General features: G+C 45.2%; 1 protein-coding gene across 4 annotated transcripts in view; it reads left to right on the plus strand.

The window, feature by feature from the left end:
• Positions 1–21,441, plus strand: part of ELP4 (elongator acetyltransferase complex subunit 4) — a 637,998-nt gene that overhangs the window by 482,644 nt on the left and 133,913 nt on the right. For 2 of the 4 annotated variants that reach the window (XM_069738980.1, XM_069738981.1), the window contains exon 10: positions 15,293–15,415. The exons of the other annotated variants lie outside the window; for them this stretch is intronic. In XM_069738980.1, the coding sequence (XP_069595081.1) occupies positions 15,293–15,376 (84 nt within the window). In that variant the 3' untranslated portion in view covers positions 15,377–15,415. The remainder of the gene's footprint in view (positions 1–15,292; positions 15,416–21,441) is intronic. 4 annotated transcript variants of the gene reach the window in all.

Raw genomic sequence — 21,441 nt, forward strand, 5'->3', positions numbered from 1 at the left:
CTCTATCTAGAATATCGGGCCTCACTTTGCTGAATCTATTTCATCCCTACGTTTGTCTTTTCATCTTGCTAACAGTCATTATATGTGGGGGGCTGCCTTTTCCTTTGGGGTATTTCTCTGAGGCAAGTCAGGCTTGTTTTTCTATCTTCAGGCTAGTCAGCTCCTCAGGCTGTGCCGAGTTGCATAGATAGTGACAGGCGCAATCCACAGCTGCCTTTAGTTGTGTTTAGGATAGGTTCAGGTATTGCGGTCTACAGAGATTCCACGTCTCAGAGCTCGTTTTATTGTTTTTGGGTTATTGTCAGATCACTGTATGTGCTCTGATTGCTGGCACACTGTGTCACTGGATTGCCTACATTACAGCTGATACCTCATATGTGGGGGTAAACCACTGTTTGGGCGCACGGCAGGGCTTGGAAGGTAAGGAGCGCCATTTGACTTTTTGAATGAAAAATTGGCTGCACTCTTTAGCGGACACCATGTCACGTTTGGAGAGCCCCCGTGTGCCTAAAAATTGGAGCTCCCCCACATAGTGAGCCCTTTAAACCCCCAGGTGCTTCACAAATTGATCCGTAAAAATGAAAAAGTACTATTTTTTCACAAAAAAAATTCTTTTAGCCTCAATTTTTTCATTTTCACATGGACAACAGGATAAAATGGATCCTAAAATTTGTTTGGCAATTTCTCCTGAGTACACCGATACCTCACATGTGGGGGTAAACCACTGTTTGGGCACATGGTAAGGCTCGGAAGGGAAGGAGCGCCATTTGACTTTTTGAATGAAAAATTATCTCCATCGTTAGCGGACACCATGTCGCGTTTTGAGAGACCCTGTGTGCTTAAACATTGGAGCTCCCCCACAAGTGACCCCATTTTGGAAACTGGACCCCCCAAGGAACTTATCTAGATGCCTAGTGAGCACTTTAAACCCTCAGGTGTTTCACAAATTGATCCGTAAAAATGAAAAAGTACTTTTTTTTCACAAAAACTTTCTTTTCGCCTCAATTTTTTCATTTTCACATGGGCAATAGGATAAAATGGATCCTAAAATTTGTTGAGCAATTTCTCCCGAGTACGCCGGTACCTCATATGTGGGGGTAAACCACTGTTTGGGCACACGGCATGGCTCAGAAGGGAAGGCGCGCCTTTTGACTTTTTGAATGGAAAATTAGCTCCAATTGTTAGCGGACACCATATCGCATTTGGAGAGCCCCTGTGTGCCTATGCAATGGAGCTCCCCCACAAGTGACCCCATTTTGGAAAGTAGACCCCCCAAGGAACTTATCTAGATGCATACTGAGCACTTTAAACCCCCAGGTGCTTCACAGAAGTTTATAATGCAGGGCCATGAAAATAAAAAATAATTTTTATTTTCTCAAAAATGATTTTTTTAGCCTGGAATTTCCTATTTTGCCAATGGTAATAGGAGAAATTTGACCCCAAAAGTTGTTGTCCAGTTTCTCCTGAGTACGCTGATACCCCATATGTGGGGGTAAACCGCTGTTTGGGCACATGGTAAGGCTCGGAAGGGAAGGAGCGCCATTTGACTTTTTGAATGAAAAATTATCTCCATCGTTAGCGGACACCATGTCGCGTTTTGAGAGACCCTGTGTGCTTAAACATTGGTGCTCCCCCACAAGTGACCCCATTTTGGAAACTGGACCCCCCAAGGAACTTATCTAGATGCCTAGTGAGCACTTTAAACCCTCAGGTGTTTCACAAATTGATCCGTAAAAATGAAAAAGTACTTTTTTTTCACAAAAACTTTCTTTTCGCCTCAATTTTTTCATTTTCACATGGGCAATAGGATAAAATGGATCCTAAAATTTGTTGAGCAATTTCTCCCGAGTACGCCGGTACCTCATATGTGGGGGTAAACCACTGTTTGGGCACACGGTATGGCTCAGAAGGGAAGGCGCGCCTTTTGACTTTTTGAATGGAAAATTAGCTCCAATTGTTAGCGGACACCATATCGCATTTGGAGAGCCCCTGTGTGCCTATGCAATGGAGCTCCCCCACAAGTGACCCCATTTTGGAAAGTAGACCCCCCAAGGAACTTATCTAGATGCATACTGAGCACTTTAAACCCCCAGGTGCTTCACAGAAGTTTATAATGCAGGGCCATGAAAATAAAAAATAATTTTTATTTTCTCAAAAATGATTTTTTTAGCCTGGAATTTCCTATTTTGCCAATGGTAATAGGAGAAATTTGACCCCAAAAGTTGTTGTCCAGTTTCTCCTGAGTACGCTGATACCCCATATGTGGGGGTAAACCGCTGTTTAGGCACATGCTGGGGCTCGGAAGTGAAGTAGTGACGTTTTGAAATGCAGACTTTGATGGAATGCTCTGCGGGCGTCACGTTGCGTTTGCAGAGCCCCTGATGTGGCTAAACAGTAGAAACCCCCCACAAGTGACCCCATTTTGGAAACTAGACCCCGAAAGGAACTTATCTAGATGTGTGGTGAGCACTTTGAACCCCCAAGTGCTTCACAGAAGTTCATAACACAGAGCAGTGAAAATAATAAATACGTTTTCTTTCCTCAAAAATAATTTTTTAGCCCAGAATTTTTTATTTTCCCAAGGGTTACAGGAGAAATTGGACCACAAAAGTTGTTGTCCAGTTTCTCCTGAGTAAGCTGATACCCCATGTGTGGGGGTAAACCACTGTTTGGGCACACGTGGGGGCTCAGAAGGGAAGTAGTGACTTTTGAAATGCAGACTTTGATGGAATGGTCTGCGGGCGTCACGTTGCATTTGCAGAGCCCCTGGTGTGCCTAAACAGTAGAAACCCCCCACAAGTGACCCCATTTTGGAAACTAGACCCCCAAAGGAACTTATCTAGATATGTGGTGAGCACTTTCAACCCCCAAGTGCTTTACAGAAGTTTATAACGCAGAGCCGTGAAAATAATAAATACGTTTTCTTTCCTCAAAAATAATTTTTTAGCCCAGAATTTTTTATTTTCCAAAGGGTTACAGGAAAAATTGGACCCCAAAAGTTGTTGTCCAGTTTCTCCTGAGTACGCTGATACCCCATGTGTGGGGGTAAACCACTGTTTGGGCACACGTCGGGGCTCAGAAGGGAAGTAGTGACTTTTGAAATGCAGACTTTGATGGAATGGTCTGCGGACGTCATGTTGCGTTTGCAGAGCCCTTGGTGTGCCTAAACAGTAGAAACCCCCCACAAGTGACCCTATTTTGGAAACTAGACCCCCCAAGGAACTTATCTAGATATGTGGTGAGCACTTTGAACCCCCAAGTGCTTCACAGACGTTTACAACGCAGAGCCGTGAAAATAAAAAATCATTTTTCTTTCCTCAAAAATGATGTTTTAGCAAGCAATTTTTTATTTTCTCAAGGGTAACAAGAGAAATTGGACCCCAGTAATTGTTGCGCAGTTTGTCCTGAATATGCTGGTACCCCATATGTGGGGGTAAACCACTGTTTGGGCACACGTCGGGGCTCGGAAGTGAGGGAGCACCATTTGACTTTTTGAATACAGGATTGGCTGGAATCAATGGTGGCGCCATGTTGCGTTTGGAGACCCCCTGATGTGCCTAAACAGTGGAAACCCCTCAATTCTAACTCCAACACACCCCTAAACCTTATCCCAACTGTAGCCGTAACCCTAATCACAACCCTAACCCCAACACACCCGTAACCCCAACACACCCCTAACCCTAACCACAACCCTAATTCCAACCCAACCCTAACCCTAAGGCTATGTGCCAACGTTGCGGATTCGTATGAGATTTTTCAGCACCATTTTTGAAAAATCCGCGGGTAAAAGGCACTGCGTTTTACCTGCGGATTTACCGCGGATTGCCAGTGCTTTTTGTGCGGATTTCACCTGAGGATTCCTATTGAGGAGCAGGTGTAAAACGCTGCGGAATCCGCACAAAGAATTGACATGCTGCGGAAAATACAACGCAGCGTTCCCGCTCGGTATTTTCCGCACCATGGGCACAGCGGATTTGGCTTTCCATAGGTTTACATGGTACTGTAAACCTGATGGAACACTGCTGCGGATCCGCAGCCAAATCCGCACCGTGTGCACATAGCCTAATTCTAAAGGTATGTGCACACGCTGCGGAAAACGCTGCGGATCCGCAGCAGTTTCCCATGAGCTTACAGTTCAATGTAAACCTATGGGAAACAAAAATCGCTGTACACATGCTGCGGAAAAACTGCACGGAAACGCAGCGGTTTACATTCCGCAGCATGTCACTTCTTTCTGCGGATTCCGCAGCCGTTTTACAATTGCTCCAATAGAAAATCGCAGTTGTAAAACCGCAGTGAAATGCACAGAAAAACTGCGGTAAATCCACAGCGGTTTAGCACTGCGGATTTATCAAACCAGAATACGTGTGCACATACCGAACCCTAACCCTACCCCTAACCCTACCCCTAGTTCTTACCCCAACCTCAGTGGAAAAAAAAAATATTTATTTTTTTTTATTTGTCCCTACCTATGGGGGTGACAAAGGGGGGGGTCATTTACTTTTTTTTTATTTTGATCACTGAGATAGGTTATATCTCAGTGATCAAAATTCACTCTGGAACGAATCTGCCGGCCGGCAGATTCGGCGGGCGCACTGCACATGCGCCCGCCATTTTGGAAGATGGCGGCGCCCAGGAAAGAAGATGGACGGACCCCGGGGGGCCAGGTAAGTATAAGGGGGGGGAGATCAGGGCACGGGGGGGCGTCGGAGCACGGGGGGGTGGATCGGAGCCTGGGGGGGTGGATCGGAACACGGGGGGGTGGATTGGAGCACGGAGTGGGGGATCGCTGTGCGGGCAGGTGGATCAGAGCACGGGGGGGGATCGCTGTGCGGGGGCGGATCGCTGTGCGGGGGGGATCGGAGTGCGGGGGGGTTTGATTGGAGCACGGGGGTGTGATTGGAGCACGGGGGGAGCGGACAGGAGGACGGGGGAGCGGAGCACAGGACGGAGGGGAGCGGACCACAGATCTGGGGGCTGGGGGGGCGATCGGTGGGGTGGGTGCACATTAGTGTTTCCAGCCATGGCCGATGATATTGCAGCATCGGCCATGGCTGGATTGTAATATTTCACCATTTTTTTAGGTGAAATATTACAAATCACTCTGATTGGCAGTTTCACTTTCAACAGCCAATCAGAGCGATCGTAGCCACGGGGGGGGGTGAAGCCACCCCCCCCTGGGCTAAACTACCACTCCCCCTGTCCCTGCAGATCGGGCGAAATGGGAGTTAACCCTTTCACCCGATCTGCAGGGACGCGATCTTTCCATGACGCATATGCTGCGTCATGGGTCGGAATGGCACCGACTTTCATGACGCAGCGTATGCGTCAAAGGTCGGGAAGGGGTTAATGGAAGTAGTACGGTGATCTGAACGAACATGTTTTTTTAAAGGAAACCTGTCACTTTGAAAATGCAGTCCAATCTACAGGCACTTTTGTTATAGAGCAGGAGGAGCGGAGAAGAGTGATATCTAGTTTTGTGGGAAAGATTCAGTACAATCTGTGATTTAAACCTCTACTCTTTCTGGAATTTTCAGTCCAGTGGGCGTTCCTAGCAATGACTGACAGTTACCTCTGTATGCCCACTTATACAAGGAATGTTGTCAGTCACTGACAGGACCAACCACTGGACTGAAAAGCTTAAAGAGCAAAAGTTTAAATGTTTAATTCTCAGGTGATACTGAAGCTTTTCTCACTTATCTATATATCAATCTACTCCCACTGAGTGGACTGGGTGGACTGCATTCTCATGGTGACAGGTTTCCTTTAATGTGTAGCAGCCATCTCCTTTAATGTCTGGTCACTCCAACTCCTCTGGAATGGCAGCGACTGTTTGCTTCCTCCTCTGTGATATTTACACACCCTAATAGAGAATATGGGTAGGCTTTTCCTCTAAAGATATTTCACCTGAGGACCTGACAGGAGTTGGCCATTACTAGGACAACCCCTTCTTTATCTGAATATATGCGCCCATGAAAATAAAAACACTTTTAGTCACCTCCCAGGCTGACCCCATTCCAGCAATGTCGGCACTCACGTTCCCGGGGCTCACGTGCAGTTTTTAGGACGTGCGAGTCCTACGCCCAGTTAGCGTCACTGTCCCTGCCTTCAGACGTATTAGGAATCAAGAGGGTGTGAGAGCTGCGACTGGTGGCTCACTTGCTCTTGATTACAAATACGTCTGAAGGAGCAGACTGTGATAGTGCGCAGGACTTGGTGTCATACCAACTTCATGTGAGTCCCGGGAACCCAAGTGCGAGTGCTTTTATTTTCACCAGGGCAAACATTCAGATTGAGAAGGTGTTGTCCTAGTAGTGGTTGTGTCATTAATCAACTCCATTTGCCTTCTTAAGGGAAACAAACTTTACTTTGCATCCCCTTATGAACCAGAGTTTGAGCTGTTGATTTTATTATTACACTTTTTTTTTTATATAGTGCCTTCATATTCCACAGCCCTACACATACATTATCATCACTGTCCCCATTGGGGCTCGCAATCTACATTTCCTCTCTTTGGATGTGTGGGAAACCGCAGAACCTGGAGGAAATAAATGCAAACACGAGAGAACATGCAAACTCCTTGCAAATATTGTTCTTGGTGGGGTTTGAACCCAGGAAACCGGAGCTGCAAAGCAGCAGAGCTAACCACTGAGCTCCCATACTGTAAAAGGGAATCCGTCACACAGACACCCCAGTGCCGAGGGGTTAGATTGAGAAATAAAGAAGGCGGTGTAGCTTGCTTCATGGGTAGGGTACTCTGCTGAGTAGCAGAAATTGCTACTGGGCCCAAAAGGATTTCCTGGGCCAGATGCCGTTACAAAATAGTACTTAGGTAAACAGGCGGTGTAGCTTGCTTCATGGGTGGGGTACGCTGCTGAGTAGCACCAAATTCTACTAGGCCTAAAAGGATTTCCTGGGCTAGATGCCGTTACAAAATAGTAGTTAGGTAAACAGGCGGTGGGTGGCTGGGCTACTCTGCTGACTAGCAGACACTGAAGCTTTGAAGCAGACCTCTGAATCCCAGTCCATAGTATGAGTAAACAACTCTGCAGACGACCCCACCCACCTGGAATTGACGATGGCAACGTCATGTAAAACTCAGCAAGGGGACTAAATAAAGAGTCTCCATTTTTTCCAAAAATTTGGCCACAGACACCACTTAAGTGGCATCAATTTCGCCAGCGTTTTTTAAAACGGTTGGTGAGGTGATTTTCAAAAATCATCAAGCTTTTAGTCTCAACAAGATGACACAGGGGGTAGAAAAGTCCTTGTGGATCCAGGATTTGTTCAGCTTGATGAACGTTAGTCTGTCTACATTGTCACTGGACAGCCGCGTGCACTTATCTGTCAGCACACCACCAGCAGCGCTGAACACACGTTCAGAGAGAACGCTGGCTGCGGGGCACGACAAGATCTCCAAGGCGTGAGTGGCGAGCTCAGGCCATTTTTCAAGATTGGAAGCCCAAAATGAGCAAGGATCCAGTTCCACAGTCATGGCATCGATGTTAACTTGGAGATACCTTTGTACCATCCTCTCTAGGCGTTGGCTGTTGATCAGACTTCTTGTCTCCTGTGGCCTTGCAAAGGATGGTCTAAAAAAATCTTGAAACGATTGGAAAAAATTGCTTTTACCACCAGATACGATGTTACTGTTACGGTTTGAGTGATGAATCGATAGTCCCGCGGTTGGCAAGTTAGAACTCAGAGATTCACTACGTGCACCACAGGTGTTTTGTGGAAAAACAGATGTTAGATTCTGTAACAGTTTCTGCTGATACTTGTGCATGCGTGAATCCCTTTCTATGGCAGGAATTATTTTGACAAATTTACTTTTGTACCGGGCATCTAAGAGTGTGGCAACCCAGTAGTCGGCATTACTTCGGATTCTGACAATCCGAGTGTCATGTTGCAGGTAGTGCAGCAAGAAGGCACTCATGTGTCTTTCGCATCTAGGAGGACCAAGTCCTTGTTGTCTTGGTGGTGGCGAGGTGAGAATCACCCAACCCTCTCCCCCCAACCTCGTACAGCAGAAATTTGATCAAGGTCTTCCTCATCTGATGAGTCTTCCATGCCCAGCGCCAGTTCGTCCTCCACTTCTTCCTCGCCTCCTGCACCTTCCTCAACAGTTTGGCTGCTACCATGCGCCCTCGGTAATTCCTCTCCCCCAGCCTCCAATGCCAGCCGCCTTGGTGCTGCCAACCTTCTTGACCTTGGAGATATTATCCCTTCCGCATACGACTCCTGTTCCTCCTCCTCCTCTTGTTCCACCACCTGACTCCAAACACTGTCTAAGGTGTGCTCCAGCATGTAAATCACCGGAATGGTCATGCTGATAATGGCATCGTCAGCACTAAACATCTTCATTGATATTTCAAAACTGTGCAGAAGGGTGCATAGGTCCCTGAACTGAGACCACTCCTGCAGCGTGATTTGCCCCACCTCTTGATCTCGTTGGCCCAGGCTATACGTCACAACGTATTGCACCAGGGCTCTTCATTGCCACAGTTGCTGCAACATGTGCAGAGTTGAATTCCACCATGTTGGCACATCGCATTTCAACCGGTGAACTGGCAGGCCCAACGACTTCTGTGGAGATGTAAGTCGATGAGCTGCGGGATGCGAACGGCGGAAGTGAGTACACAGCGACTGTGCCCTCTGCAGAAGCCCATCTAGTCTGGGATAGTGGGATAAAAATTGCTGGACAACCAGGTTCAAAATGTGAGCCATACAAGCACGTGTGTGACATTGCCCTGGCGAAGGGCCGCACCCAGGTTTTCAGCATTGTCGCACACAGCCTTCCCTGGCTGCAGGTTGAGTGGAGACAACCATTGATGGAACTCGGTCTCCAGAGCTGACCACAACTCCTCAGCTTCCCAGACATTTCAATGTAAACACTGCCTGATGCTGTTGAGCACTGATGACAGCATAGTGAGGAGGTGTGCAGGATTCCTTCTGCGCAGTTACAACGCGGGTGGCATTACCAGACAGGCTTTAGGTGCAGGTGGAGGACCGAGAGAAGGTTGAGGAGGCAGAAGCTGTGGAGGAACTTCGAGATACAGAGGATCGACGAGCAACTCGCGGGGACGGCAAGACTTGGACAGCAGCCCCTTCTCCTGATGTCGCCGTAGTTACCCAGTGCCCAGTCACTGACATGTAATGCCCCTGTCCATGTCTACTCGTCCAAGTGTCTGTGGTGAAATGCATCCTGTCACACACAGAGTTTCTCAAGGAAGCGGTGATGTTGTGTGTGACATGCTGGTGTAGCCAGGCACAGCTTTCTTTGAGAAGTGGCAACTGGGCATCTGGTACTGGGGCACTGCGACGGACATAAGGTCTTGAAAATCCTCTGTGTCCACCAGGCGGAAAGGCAGCATTTCTGTAGCCAACAGCTTGCAGATGGAGAAATTCAACCTCTTAGCTTTGTCATAGCTAGGAGGAAATGGTCTTTTACTTGTCCACATCTGAGGGACTGAGGGCTGGCTGCCGTGCTTAGACAGAGTTGAGTAGGGTGACCCCGTCAAACTGCTGGTCCGTGAGGAAGGTGCAGGAGGAGATGTTATGTTGCAAAAATGTGTTGTTGATGTCGGAGAGCGCTCAACAACAGCAGGTTTTTCCACTTGCAAATGTCCTGACGACCTGCCAATCACACTGGCTGTTGCGGGTAAAAAGGTGTAAGGTGTGCGTCCAAAACCACGTGCGACTGCTGTCCCCACAGTCACAGAGGATGAAGAGGACGCGGATGCACTTGATGGGGCAGATGGTGGTTGACCAGGCCCACTAGGCTGCATTGTAGCACAGTGAGCTTCCCACTGCAACTTATGCCTCATATCCATGTGACGGTTCATGCATGAAGTACTAAAGCTAGTCATTTTTTATCCTCTACTGAGATTTTGTTGACAAATCTTACAGACAACATGAGTTGGGTCATCCTTTGCAATGTCAAAAAATGCCCAGGCTATGCAAGGCTTAGAGCCCATGCGACTTGAAGAGCCACCACGACTTCTGGTCTGAGGCACAGTTGGGGTTGAGGATGCAGTTGTTGAAGTGCTTCCAGTACTCCGTCTCTGTCCAGGAAGGCGCAACGTAACCTCGTTGTCAGACTCGTCACTAGCATCCTCCTCCACCTCCTCTGCTGACCTCATGGACTGGTGGACTGGGGGTTGACAGTAAGTGGGGTCTACAACCTCATCATCATCATCATCCTGTGTGTTCTCACACCCGTCGTCCTCAGAGCCAACCTCTCCCTGCCTTGACCGAAAAGTCAAGTTTTCGTTCCAATCAGGTATCTCAGTCTCATCATCATGTTCCTCATTGTCTCCACCAACAGGATTTACAGTTTGGGAAGGAGGGTCTACATTATGCACAGAACCTTCTTCATCTGGGCCTGGATCTGACTCACAAAGATTCTGGGCATCAGTGCAGATCATTTCCTCGTCTAGATTCACAGAAGCTCTGGAGCAGACCTCTGATTCCCAGGCTATATTATTTGTAAACAGCTCTACAGACTCAACCATGTGGGTTACCCCATGCTCAGACGGGCGGCTGAAGACTTGGGAGCTGTGAGGAAGCAAGTGCGATTGGGGTGACAACTCTGAGGACTGGAGTAGTTGTGATGTTGAAGTTGACATGGAGGAGAGCCCACTTGAACAAGCACTTAATATCCGTTCAAGCACCTGCTGTTTTTGTGCCTCATCTGGAATTTTTGCGATGCTTGTAGCGATGGTCGTAAGAAAGGGATCATATCAGATTGTCCACGAAAAGAAGTAGACATCTTACTTTGCCTGGAAGATGGTCTTTCTTCTGCAGATGTTACTGTTGCTTTACCACCTACCCCAGGGACACAACCTTTTTTTCCCTTTCCAACACGCCTATTCCCTTTTCCACCAGCAGCAGGCCTTTTGCCACTCATTTTAGTACTTAACTAATTGGCAACTCTGTATCTGTAGTTGTTGGCACAACAACCGATGGATGAAAACCGAGCAGAACTGAATGGCCAAACTGTGGTACTAGGCCCAAAACTATTAACTGGGTTAGATGCAGTAAAAATTGAGATACACAGGTGGTGTAGTTAGTTTCACAGGCGGGCTACTCTGCTGACATACAGACACTGCTCCTAGGCCCAAAATTATTAACTGGATTAGATGCAGTAAAAATTTAGATACACAGGCGGTATAGTTAGTTTCACAGGCGAGCTACTCTGCTGACGTGCAGACACTGCTCCTAGGCCCAAAAATATTAACTGGATTAGATGCAGTAAAAATTGAGATACACAGGCAGTGTAGCTAGCTTTACAGGCGGACTACTCAGATGACTATCAGACAATGCTACTAGCCCAAAAGGATTGGCTGAGCTAGATTACACCAAATATTGTGACAAACACTTGCACAGCACTGGCACAGACCTGCCTGGCAAACAGTGCTATGAACTGCTGTAACCTACCCTGAAAAGGGCTGATATTACAACTAGTCCCGACTCCTCCCGACTCCCTAAACCTATCTCTCTGAAAATTCACTCCAAAAAAACACTCTTAGACTGTATAGCGCCCACAGCAGCAGCGGTGCCGTCTAACACTAAGCTGCAGCAGTCAGGAACTGATGGAGATGGGGCAAATGTCTGGTTCTTATAGGGCAAGGACATGTGACATACACAGCCAATGACACATGCCCTTGCTTGTGTGCATCACATACACATTGCTGTGTGTGTGCGCACTGCTGAGAGACTGCACCACCCCACTGTAAATGTGGGAAAGAAAAAAAAATGGAGATCGGCATTATTTCAGCACAGATCTATCCCCGCAACCCCCCCCCCCCCGCCCACTATACACTGAAACAGTCTATTAACAAGGATAAACAGTTTTAATGTGCAAATTAAGCTAGGCTTTTGGTGAACGAACAGTTATCGAACAGAAACTCGAACAGCCGAATTTTAAGCAAATTGTTCGAGTTCGTCGAACGACTCGAACACCGCCCAAAACAGCTCGAATTTGAAATTGGCGAACAGTTCGACTCGAACACCGCTCATCTCTACTCATCACTAGTTAACATCCATTAAAGCCATATCTATGTCCAGCTTTACCCTGAGTGTGCAACCACATGCTACGTCATAGACAGTATAGATACTCCACCACTACCCAAGAAAACAAGAGTTAAGCCTTACAAATACTAATAACAGCTTTACCGCAGGTAAACTATGAAGTTGTACTGCATGCTGGCTGTTTAATTTCTGGTTGAAGAAGCACAGCAGTTTTTTTAGTTCATTATCTTTGAAAAAAACAGTAACAAGATAATACAGCTGCCTCTGATTAAGATGTAAATTCTTTCTAATTAGAATGTAAATTCTTACATTTAAATGAAGACATCAGTTGTCAGGATGCCATATGATATCTTATTTCACCTTGCCTGAATGGAGCGCTCAATGCCCGTCTATGGCACTAAAACATTTTTGTGGAGCCTTTGTTGTGTGATTCTTGTAATATTCCCCCTTCATGTTGCCTTTTCACTTGTCTTTTGTTTGTTTTTCCCCTTGCATCTGATATTGTTGTGCCTTGGGATTCCGCAGAAGTTTGGAATGAAAATTGAGTTCAGTCGGTGCCAGTATCCTCTTCTGCCTCAATTACTTCTGCTGAATTTTTTCTCAATGTAAATCAAAGGGGCTGCATAAAGTAGCGCGTGTATTCGAAATAATTAATTTTCCATAAAGTGATGGATCAAGTCCAATCAACCTTCCTGAAATCCAAATAATAGAAAAGAGAATTAGAAATTAATTAACATTTCCTGTCATTAATAGTTTGGTTTTTTTTTTTATTCTACAGCAGCATATATTTAATAAGCTTTAGAAAATGGTTTCCTTAGTTGCTTTTTCTTTATTATTACTATTATTATGGAATTATAAAAGAAACCTTTGACCACAATTATACAGTGGTAAAATATGATAATGTTAATTTTGGAAAAAATATTCAAGCACAGGTTTAATTATGCTTTTATCTGTAAAAGTAGTTGTGCATTCAAGTTTAGTGTAAGGACTAAAATGGCAGAAAAAAAGAATTACCGTACAAATCATTAACTTATCATTTACTAATGTTGAAAACCTTGTATATTGGCCTGTTTGTTTTCCCAGAAAAAGAACTACTGTCCGATATATTGTTACTAGAATTACAGCTCCGCTCCATTAACCTAATACCAGGCATAACCTGCAGACAGAAGTTTGTGCAGTTTCAAGAAAAAAATTAACTTTTCCAAGAAAACTTCCTAACTTGCAAGCTTTAGTGCTGGGTATTGAAGACAAGGTTTACTCCAATCAAGCATTCAATTAAAGCCACTAACAAGTGAAATTAATAGCATTTTGTTAAAGAGACCTTGGAAAAATAAAGACTCTACTGGTGAAGTTGAATGCAGAAAAAAAATTGATAAGTTGGTCAGAGCATCTCAAAAATGGTAGTTCTCATGAGGTATTCCTGGTATACAGTGATTGGTACCTACCAAAAGTTGTAAGGGATGACAGCCAGTTCATTGACATAGGGTCATAGGTGCCTAAGGCTTATGAAGGCACATTGAGAATGAAGGCGAACCCATCTGGTCTGATGCCAGTACATATTGCTGAAAAACCTAATGCTGCCTTTGACAAGAAAGATTCAGACGTTATGAAGCGATGTAAGTAGGTAGCCTTGCCTGATAAATCGCAATTTCTGTTACATCATGTGGACGGGTGCGTGCATATGTGTTCCTTATTTGGGGAAGAAAGGGCAGTGTTGATGCGTTCTGTAATATTCTGCTTGGCTTGACATCTACTCCCCTTTTATGCGCAATCGCAGAGAGACCCAGCAAGACTGGCACCAAACCACAGACGCACTTAAGCAAGCTGCACCAGGAAAGCGAGCTTTAAAGGGCAGGGATACTCTCCACCCGGCTCTCAGTAAATGGGAGGGGAACTTTAGCTGACCCCTCCCAAGGCCCGCTGTCACCGGGTAGCTGTCACGCACAGTGTAGGAAATACTAAATGCAACACAAAGGGATGAGGGGAAGGGAGCCCAACACTTGGGAAGGGAGAAGTTGGCACCCCTAGGCAGATCTAGTGTCACCCTGTCTGCCTTAAACCTTCCTCTATATAGGTTCTGCACCTATCACTATGCAGGAACCTAATCCCTGCCTGACCCAGGGAAAAAGTCCTGCTTAGGTAAGGACAGGGTGAAACTAGACAATCCTCACTACAGCTAAAGATAGCCAAACAAGGGGAACACTTATCTTGAGTAGACTCATAGAGATAACTCAGACGTCCTCCAGCAGCACCAAAGAGGAAGATAGCCAACTGCTATAGCTTCAAGCCTCAACAGGGGAAAATGGAAATATCACTGGCGATTCCCAGAAGCAGACAGGAAGTCTATAAACACCCAGTCCAGGTGTGTCAGTTAGAGCCGGGACGAGGTAGCCACTGGGTCCAAGAGTCAGAAGGACATGGAAGGTTTTGGCAAAGCCAACTGCAGAGACCTTCTGCAGCCAGATGCTATGCAACTGTCTGCAGCCTCTGACACACCCGTGACAGCAGCTGGCATCTGGTGAAGCAGCCAGAGTCTAGTGGAGAATAGGTAGATTCCTCTACGAGAATCCTTGAGAGTGTAGCATGAAAAGAAAGGGAAATAAACCCTAAGACCAACCCTGATAGAGAGCCACCAATACTGCTAGCACTACTTACCACCACAACACATAGGAACTGCAATAAACAGCAAAAACCTGGGCTTGGAACAGTGTTAAATGGCCACCTGATGCTGAAGGAAATGATAAGGTCTTGAATACCTCCCAATCATCTCCAGATAACCACTCCTTGCTAACTTGTGCAGCAAACTGGACACAAACCCACCAGTGCCTAGTACCAGACACAGCAGCATCCTGCATTACCTGACAACCAGGGAAAACAGTGTCCCAAGTTCTCACTGCAGTGAATTCCATGGGAGATACAACGCCCCCACACATCCATAAGATTGGGACGTTTTCCCTGCTCGCATGGTGGCTCCATCTCCAGGGTCAGGACAATGGCGGTGCTTTCGATTGGAGTAGTGTTGCTCCGAGCTCGATCCATTCCCACGTGGGAGCACATATCCACAATTCCTAACATCCTTTTCATGGCTAGGTACACTCTTTTATGTCAGTGGCCTTTTTCGGTAGTATAATGTGCCCGGCCAAGAATATATGGTGTTAATTTGCCCCATAAATTAAACAGATCTCAATCTGATTCAGCATTTGTGGAGTGTATTGGGAAAAAGTTTAGTCTTCTGAGGTCTTTTTTTTGCACCTTACAGGGCTTGCTGGGATTTATTGCTGTCATGTTTTGGCAGATATCAGAGGAAACCTTCAGAGGTCTTATGGAGTCAGAGTTGTTTTGAAGGCACAGAGGGGACTGGGCCCTACAAGATATTAACTAGGTACTGTGTCATTGATACTTGATATCCTTCTTGCTTTTTCTTAAAGTGAACCTGTCAGCAAGATTGTGCACAGTAACCCGCAGACAGTGTCAGGTCCTTGCCGTTATCCTGATTACAATGATACCTAGGTTGATAAAATCTGTCTTATGGTTGTTCTTTAATCTTTATTGTAGTTTTCAGTTAAAGAGATTCTCGTGCTTTGAGCGGCCTGTGGATCGGGAAGTAGGCAGGGCTTTATATGGTGCTCTGGATACATATGCATCTGTATGGCTTATGACAGGTCACTGATTGATCCCTCACTGACCTGCGCCCTATTTTACATACTGCATATACCATTGTGGGGTTACAAAAAAAAATGTAGTTTCGTCAAAATGCCACCTGCGCTGTAGCATGATACATGCCAATGTGCATTTATGCTTTGTGTTTATACATGCATGCTATATGCCTATAGTATTGTGGGGTAAACAAAAAAAATCTTCATCAAAATGGTGCTGGCAGCAGTGCCTGCACAGTACTGTCTATCGCGTTCCTATAGATGCTACTGTGCAAGCATTGCTGCCAGTGCCATTTTGCTGGAGAAAAAAATTAGCTCTATCAAAATGTCTCCGGCAGCAGTGCCATCGGCGATAGGCGCTACGGCTCAGGCAAAGGTGCCATTTTGATGAATATATAAATATATATATATATATATATATATATATATATATATATATATATAGTCAGTCATGGCCTAAAGTATTCCCACCCCTGCAATTCTGTCAGATAATACTCAGTTTCTTCCTGAACATGATTGCAAACACAAATTCTTTGGTATTATTATCTTCATTTAATTTGTCTTAAGTGAAACAACACAAAAGAGAATGAAGCAAAAAGCAAAACATTGATCATTTCACACAAAACTCCAAAAATAGGCCAGACAAAAGTATTGGCACCCTCAGCCTAATACTTGGTTGCACAACCTTTAGCCAAAATATCTGCGACCAACCGCTTCCGGTAACCATCAATGAGTTTCTTACAATACTCTGCTGGAATTTTAGACCATTCTTCTTTGGCAAACTGCTCCAGGTCCCTGATATTTGAAGGGTGCCTTCTCCAAACTGCCATTTTTTGATCTCTCCACAGGTGTTCTATGAGATTCAGGTCTGAACTCATTGCTGGCCACCTTAGAAGTCTCCAGTGCTTTCTCTCAAACCATTTTCTAGTGCTTTTTAAAGTATGTTTTGGGTCATTGTCCTGCTGGAAGACCCATGACTTCTGAGAGAGACCCAGCTTTCTCACACTGGGCCCTATATTATGCTGCAAAATTTGTTGGTAGTCTTCAGACTTCATAATGCCATGCACACGGTCAAGCAGTCCATTGCCAGAGGCAGCAAAGCAACCCCAAAACATCAGGGAACCTCCGCCATGTTTGACTGTAGGGACCGTGTTCTTTTCTTTGAATGCCTCTTTTTTTCTCCTGTAAACTCTATGTTGATGCCTTTGCCCAAAAAGCTCTACTTTGGTCTTATCTGACCAGAGAACATTCTTCCAAAACGTTTTAGGCTTTTTCAGGTAAGTTTTGGCAAACTCCAGCCTGGCTTTTTTATGTCTCGGGGTAAGAAGTGGGGTCTCCCTGGGTTTCCTACCATACAGTCCCTTTTCATTCAGACACTGACGGATAGTAAGGGTTGACACTGTTGTACCCTCGAACTGCAGGGCAGCTTGAACTTGTTTGGATGTTAGTTGAGGTTCTTTATCCAACATCCGCACAATCTTGCATTGAAATCTCTTGTCAATTTTTCTTTTCCGTCCACATCTAGGGAGGTTAGCCATGGTGCCATGGGCTTTAAACTTCTTGATGACACTGCGCACGGTAGACACAGGAACATTCAGGTCTCTGGAGATGGACTTGTAGCCTTGAGATTGCTCATGTTTCCTCACAATTTGGTTTCTCAAGTCCTCAGACAGTTCTTTGGTCTTCTTTCTTTTCTCCATGCTCAATGTGGTACACTCAAGGACACAGGACAGAGGTTGAGTCAACTTTAATCCATGTCAACTGGCTGCAAGTGTGATTTAGTTATTGCCAACACCTGTTAGGTGCCACAGGTAAGTTACAGGTGCTGTTAATTACACAAATTAGAGAAGCAGCACATGATTTTTCAAACAGTGCCAATACTTTTGTCCACCCCCTTTTTTATGTTTGGTGTGGAATTATATCCAATTTGGCTTTAGAACAATTCTTTTTGTGTTTTTTTAATTTAAGACAAATTAAATGAAGATAATAATACCAAAGAATTTGTGTTTGCAATCATGTTCAGGAAGAAACTGAGTATTATCTGACAGAATTGCAGGAATGTGAATACTTTTGGCCATGACTGTATATATATATATTTTACCCCACAATAATGTAGGCATGAAGTCCTATAGGCATGTATCATGCTACAGTACAGGAACTTTGATGGAGTTCGGTTTTTTTTATAACCCCAACATAATATATGCTATATGTAAATAGGGGGCAGGTCAGTGAGGGATCAGTGACCTGTCAGCACTCTGCATTATGAATATGAAGCCCACCCCACAGGCCGCCCCAGAGCCCGAGCATATCATTAACTCAAAACTGAAAATAAAGATTAAACAACAATCACAAGACAGATTTCATCACCAGGTATCATTGTAATCAGTATAACAGCACCAACCTGACACTGTCTGTAGGTTACTGTGCACAATCCTGCTGACAGGCTCAATTTAAATTTAAGGTGGTATTGCTATGAATGATTAACATCAGCTAGCCACAGTATAGGCAATGTAAATGTTATAGGTTAAGGACTACAGAATGGGAACGCCATCAGTTGGAGAATGGACCCTTATATTTACTCCGATGGATGGCCATTGTGGGAGAAATTGAGTTAGCTAGTTTACATCATGCCAAGGGAATAGGTCAAGTTATAGAGTTTGTTGCATGCTAAAGATCAAAACACAAGTTTCCAGTAGTTAGGCTTGAAATGATTAGATTAGTCGGACACAATAGTTTTCTGCATTCTCCATGTTTGAGACAGAGCACGGACCGGTGCGATTAGAACAGGACTTGCCTCTCCCTAATCACCCTTCCACTGTAGACGACAGAGATAATGACACCATGTGAGACCCAGGGCAGGCACTCTATTTAACACCACTTCTTGGCAAACTACAGGTTCCCTAAGGACATTTCTTGATTAAAACAAGAGAAGAACATTTCACATACCTTGAATAACGGGTTGGATAATCTTCAGAAAGGCAAGACTGTATGCCTTGGGGCCTTCTGAATTAAAAGAACATTGGTTTAGATTGACTGTGTAATAAGGGCTTAGTTGAAAATGTGTTAGCCTGTATTCTGTAAGTGTAAGTGTTAGAGTGATGTAAGTAAACTTCTTGGATTTAGAAGAATTTGGAAGTCACATGGGTGTTACCAAAGAAGATGAACTAGAGTTTAAAAACTATGAAATTACATTGAACCATAGCCCACGCTGAATGACTGTGTACTTTGTCCTTATGTCTTTACCTTATTCATTTTGATATCACATTTCAACATTTTTCAATACTAGGTATCATATGAGCCATAAGGATTCTATATTTGGCAGCAAGTATTATCTACAGTTTGGTCTGGGTGCGCTGTTCACATTGACATTATGTACTAAAACACAATGTTCCCTATTCCAGTCCTCATAAGCCACCAACAGATCATGTTTTTAGGGTTTCCTTGCACAGATGATACAATTATCACCTGGGAAATACTAAGGAAATCCTGTAAACAGAATCTGTTGATGGCTCTTGAGGACTGGAGTTGACGAACAATGTATATCAGAAAGGATTGTTCCTTGGATGTGGGGAAATTGATCTCTTTGAAATGATCTATTGATAGTGGTTATGAGAAAACAGAGAAGGAATGCAACAGAAACAAGCCATAGCAGAAGATACAAGTACTAAGGACTAGTTCTACGCAAACGTGCTTGGATATCGTGTTGTCCAAGTATCTCGGGCGTGCTTGAGTAATCGAATTCCCGTGGCTGCATGATTCATGACTGTAAGGGTATGTGTCCACGTTCAGGATTGCATCAGGATTTTGTCAGGATTTTTCATCAGTATTTGTAGGCCAAAACCAGGAGTGGAACAATTAGAGGAAAAGTATAATAGAAACATATGCTCCACTTTTGCATTTATCACCCACTCGTGGTTTTGGCTTACAAATACTGATGAAAAATCCTGACCAAATCCTGATGCAATCTTGAACGTGGACACATACCCTTAGACACTACACATTCAGGGATTGCCTAATAAACAGGATAACACGCTCGGATAACACGATATTCGATCACGGTCACCCATCTCTCTTAAGGACCTGTTCACATCAGGATTATATTTACATTTAGCATGTACATTTATGAAGCTCCCTGAGCCCCACATGCGGTGGTTATCTCTGTCATCTACAATGGATGATTATACTAAAAGATGTACAAGAGTGCTCTTTAAAGGTACCGTCACACTTAGCGACGCTGCAGCAATACCGACAACGATCCGGATCGCTGCAGCGTCGCTGTTTGGTCGCTGGAGAGCTGTCACACAGACCGCTCTCCAGCGATCAACGATGCCGGTAACCAGGGTAAACATCGGGTAACTAAGCGCAGGGCAGCGCTTAGTAACCCGATGTTTACCCTGGTTACCATCCTAAAAGTAAAAAAACAAACACTACCTACTTACCTACAGCCGTCTATCCTCCAGCGCTGTGCTCTGCACTCCTCCTGTACTGTCTGTGTGAGCACAGCGGCCGGAAAGCAGAGCGGTGACGTCACCGCTCTGCTTTCCCGCTGACCGACGCTCACAGACAGTACAGGAGGAGAGCAGAGCACAGCGCTGGAGGACAGACGGCTGTAGGTAAGTATGTAGTGTTTGTTTTTTTTACTTTTAGGATGGTAACCAGGGTAAACATCGGGTTACTAAGCGCGGCCCTGCGCTTAGTTACCCGATGTTTACCCTGGTTACCAGTGAAGACATCGCTGAATCGGTGTCACACACGCCGATTCAGCGATGTCAGCGGGAGAGCCAGCGACGAAATAAAGTGCTGGACTTTCTTCCCCGACCAGCGACAGCACAGCAGGGGCCTGATCGCTGCTGCCTGTCACACTGGACGATATCGCTAGCCAGGACGCTGCAACGTCACGGATCGCTAGCGATATCGTCTAGTGTGACGGTACCTTTAGTCAGACAGAGACCAAAAAGCACATAGAGAATAAGGGGGTGGTTGGAGCTTATCACCCTTGTAAGATTAGAGTCCATGGGAGGCAAAACCGGTGGGTGCCTTGTCTCCAGCTGGTGCAGCAGAGCAGCAATAGAAGAAAGAAAGAGGGAGAGTGGCACTTCCAGTGGCTCAATAAGCCATGGATTTTATTAAGCAAGCCATAGAAAAGTACTAGCCATACAAATTACATAGCCATAGTGTGATTAAGGGCATCCTGAACACCAGACATGAGTCCATTTTTTAACCCGGTTTGTCTTTTTTATGGCTTGCTAAATAAATTCCTTGTTTTATTGAGCCACGGAAAGTGCCGCTGTCCCTCTTTTTTCTTTAAAAGAGTACATGCTCAGTGTCCGCAATGCTCTTTCTATGCATTTAGTACTGTGATGCCAGGGCCGTATTTAGAGTTTCTGCTGCCCTAGGCACTTTTAGCGCTGCCTCCCCCTTTGGTGAGTATGACACTATCGGCAGTGACTTTGGCAAAAAGCGCTGATGTGAAAGTAGCCTTTTGCAGCAGATCCAGCAGTTTTTCCGCAACTGCCACGTAACGGATCGCTAACGGCAACACTGCGTTCGGCCTCATTCATTCCCTATGGGATTTGCGGACATTTGCAGCACTTGCCGTGATCTGGCAAATGCTAATCACCTTCGGTCTGACAAAACAGACAGCCGAAAAATGAAGAGATCCAGAATACAATTAAAATAAGGCTTTATTTATGGAAAACATATCCTGTGCCATAGTGCACAAGCACCAAAACAAGAAGTGGGAGGCCACGTA

This window comes from Ranitomeya imitator, chromosome 9 (genome assembly GCF_032444005.1).
Source record: "Ranitomeya imitator isolate aRanImi1 chromosome 9, aRanImi1.pri, whole genome shotgun sequence".
Taxonomy (NCBI): domain Eukaryota; kingdom Metazoa; phylum Chordata; class Amphibia; order Anura; family Dendrobatidae; genus Ranitomeya; species Ranitomeya imitator.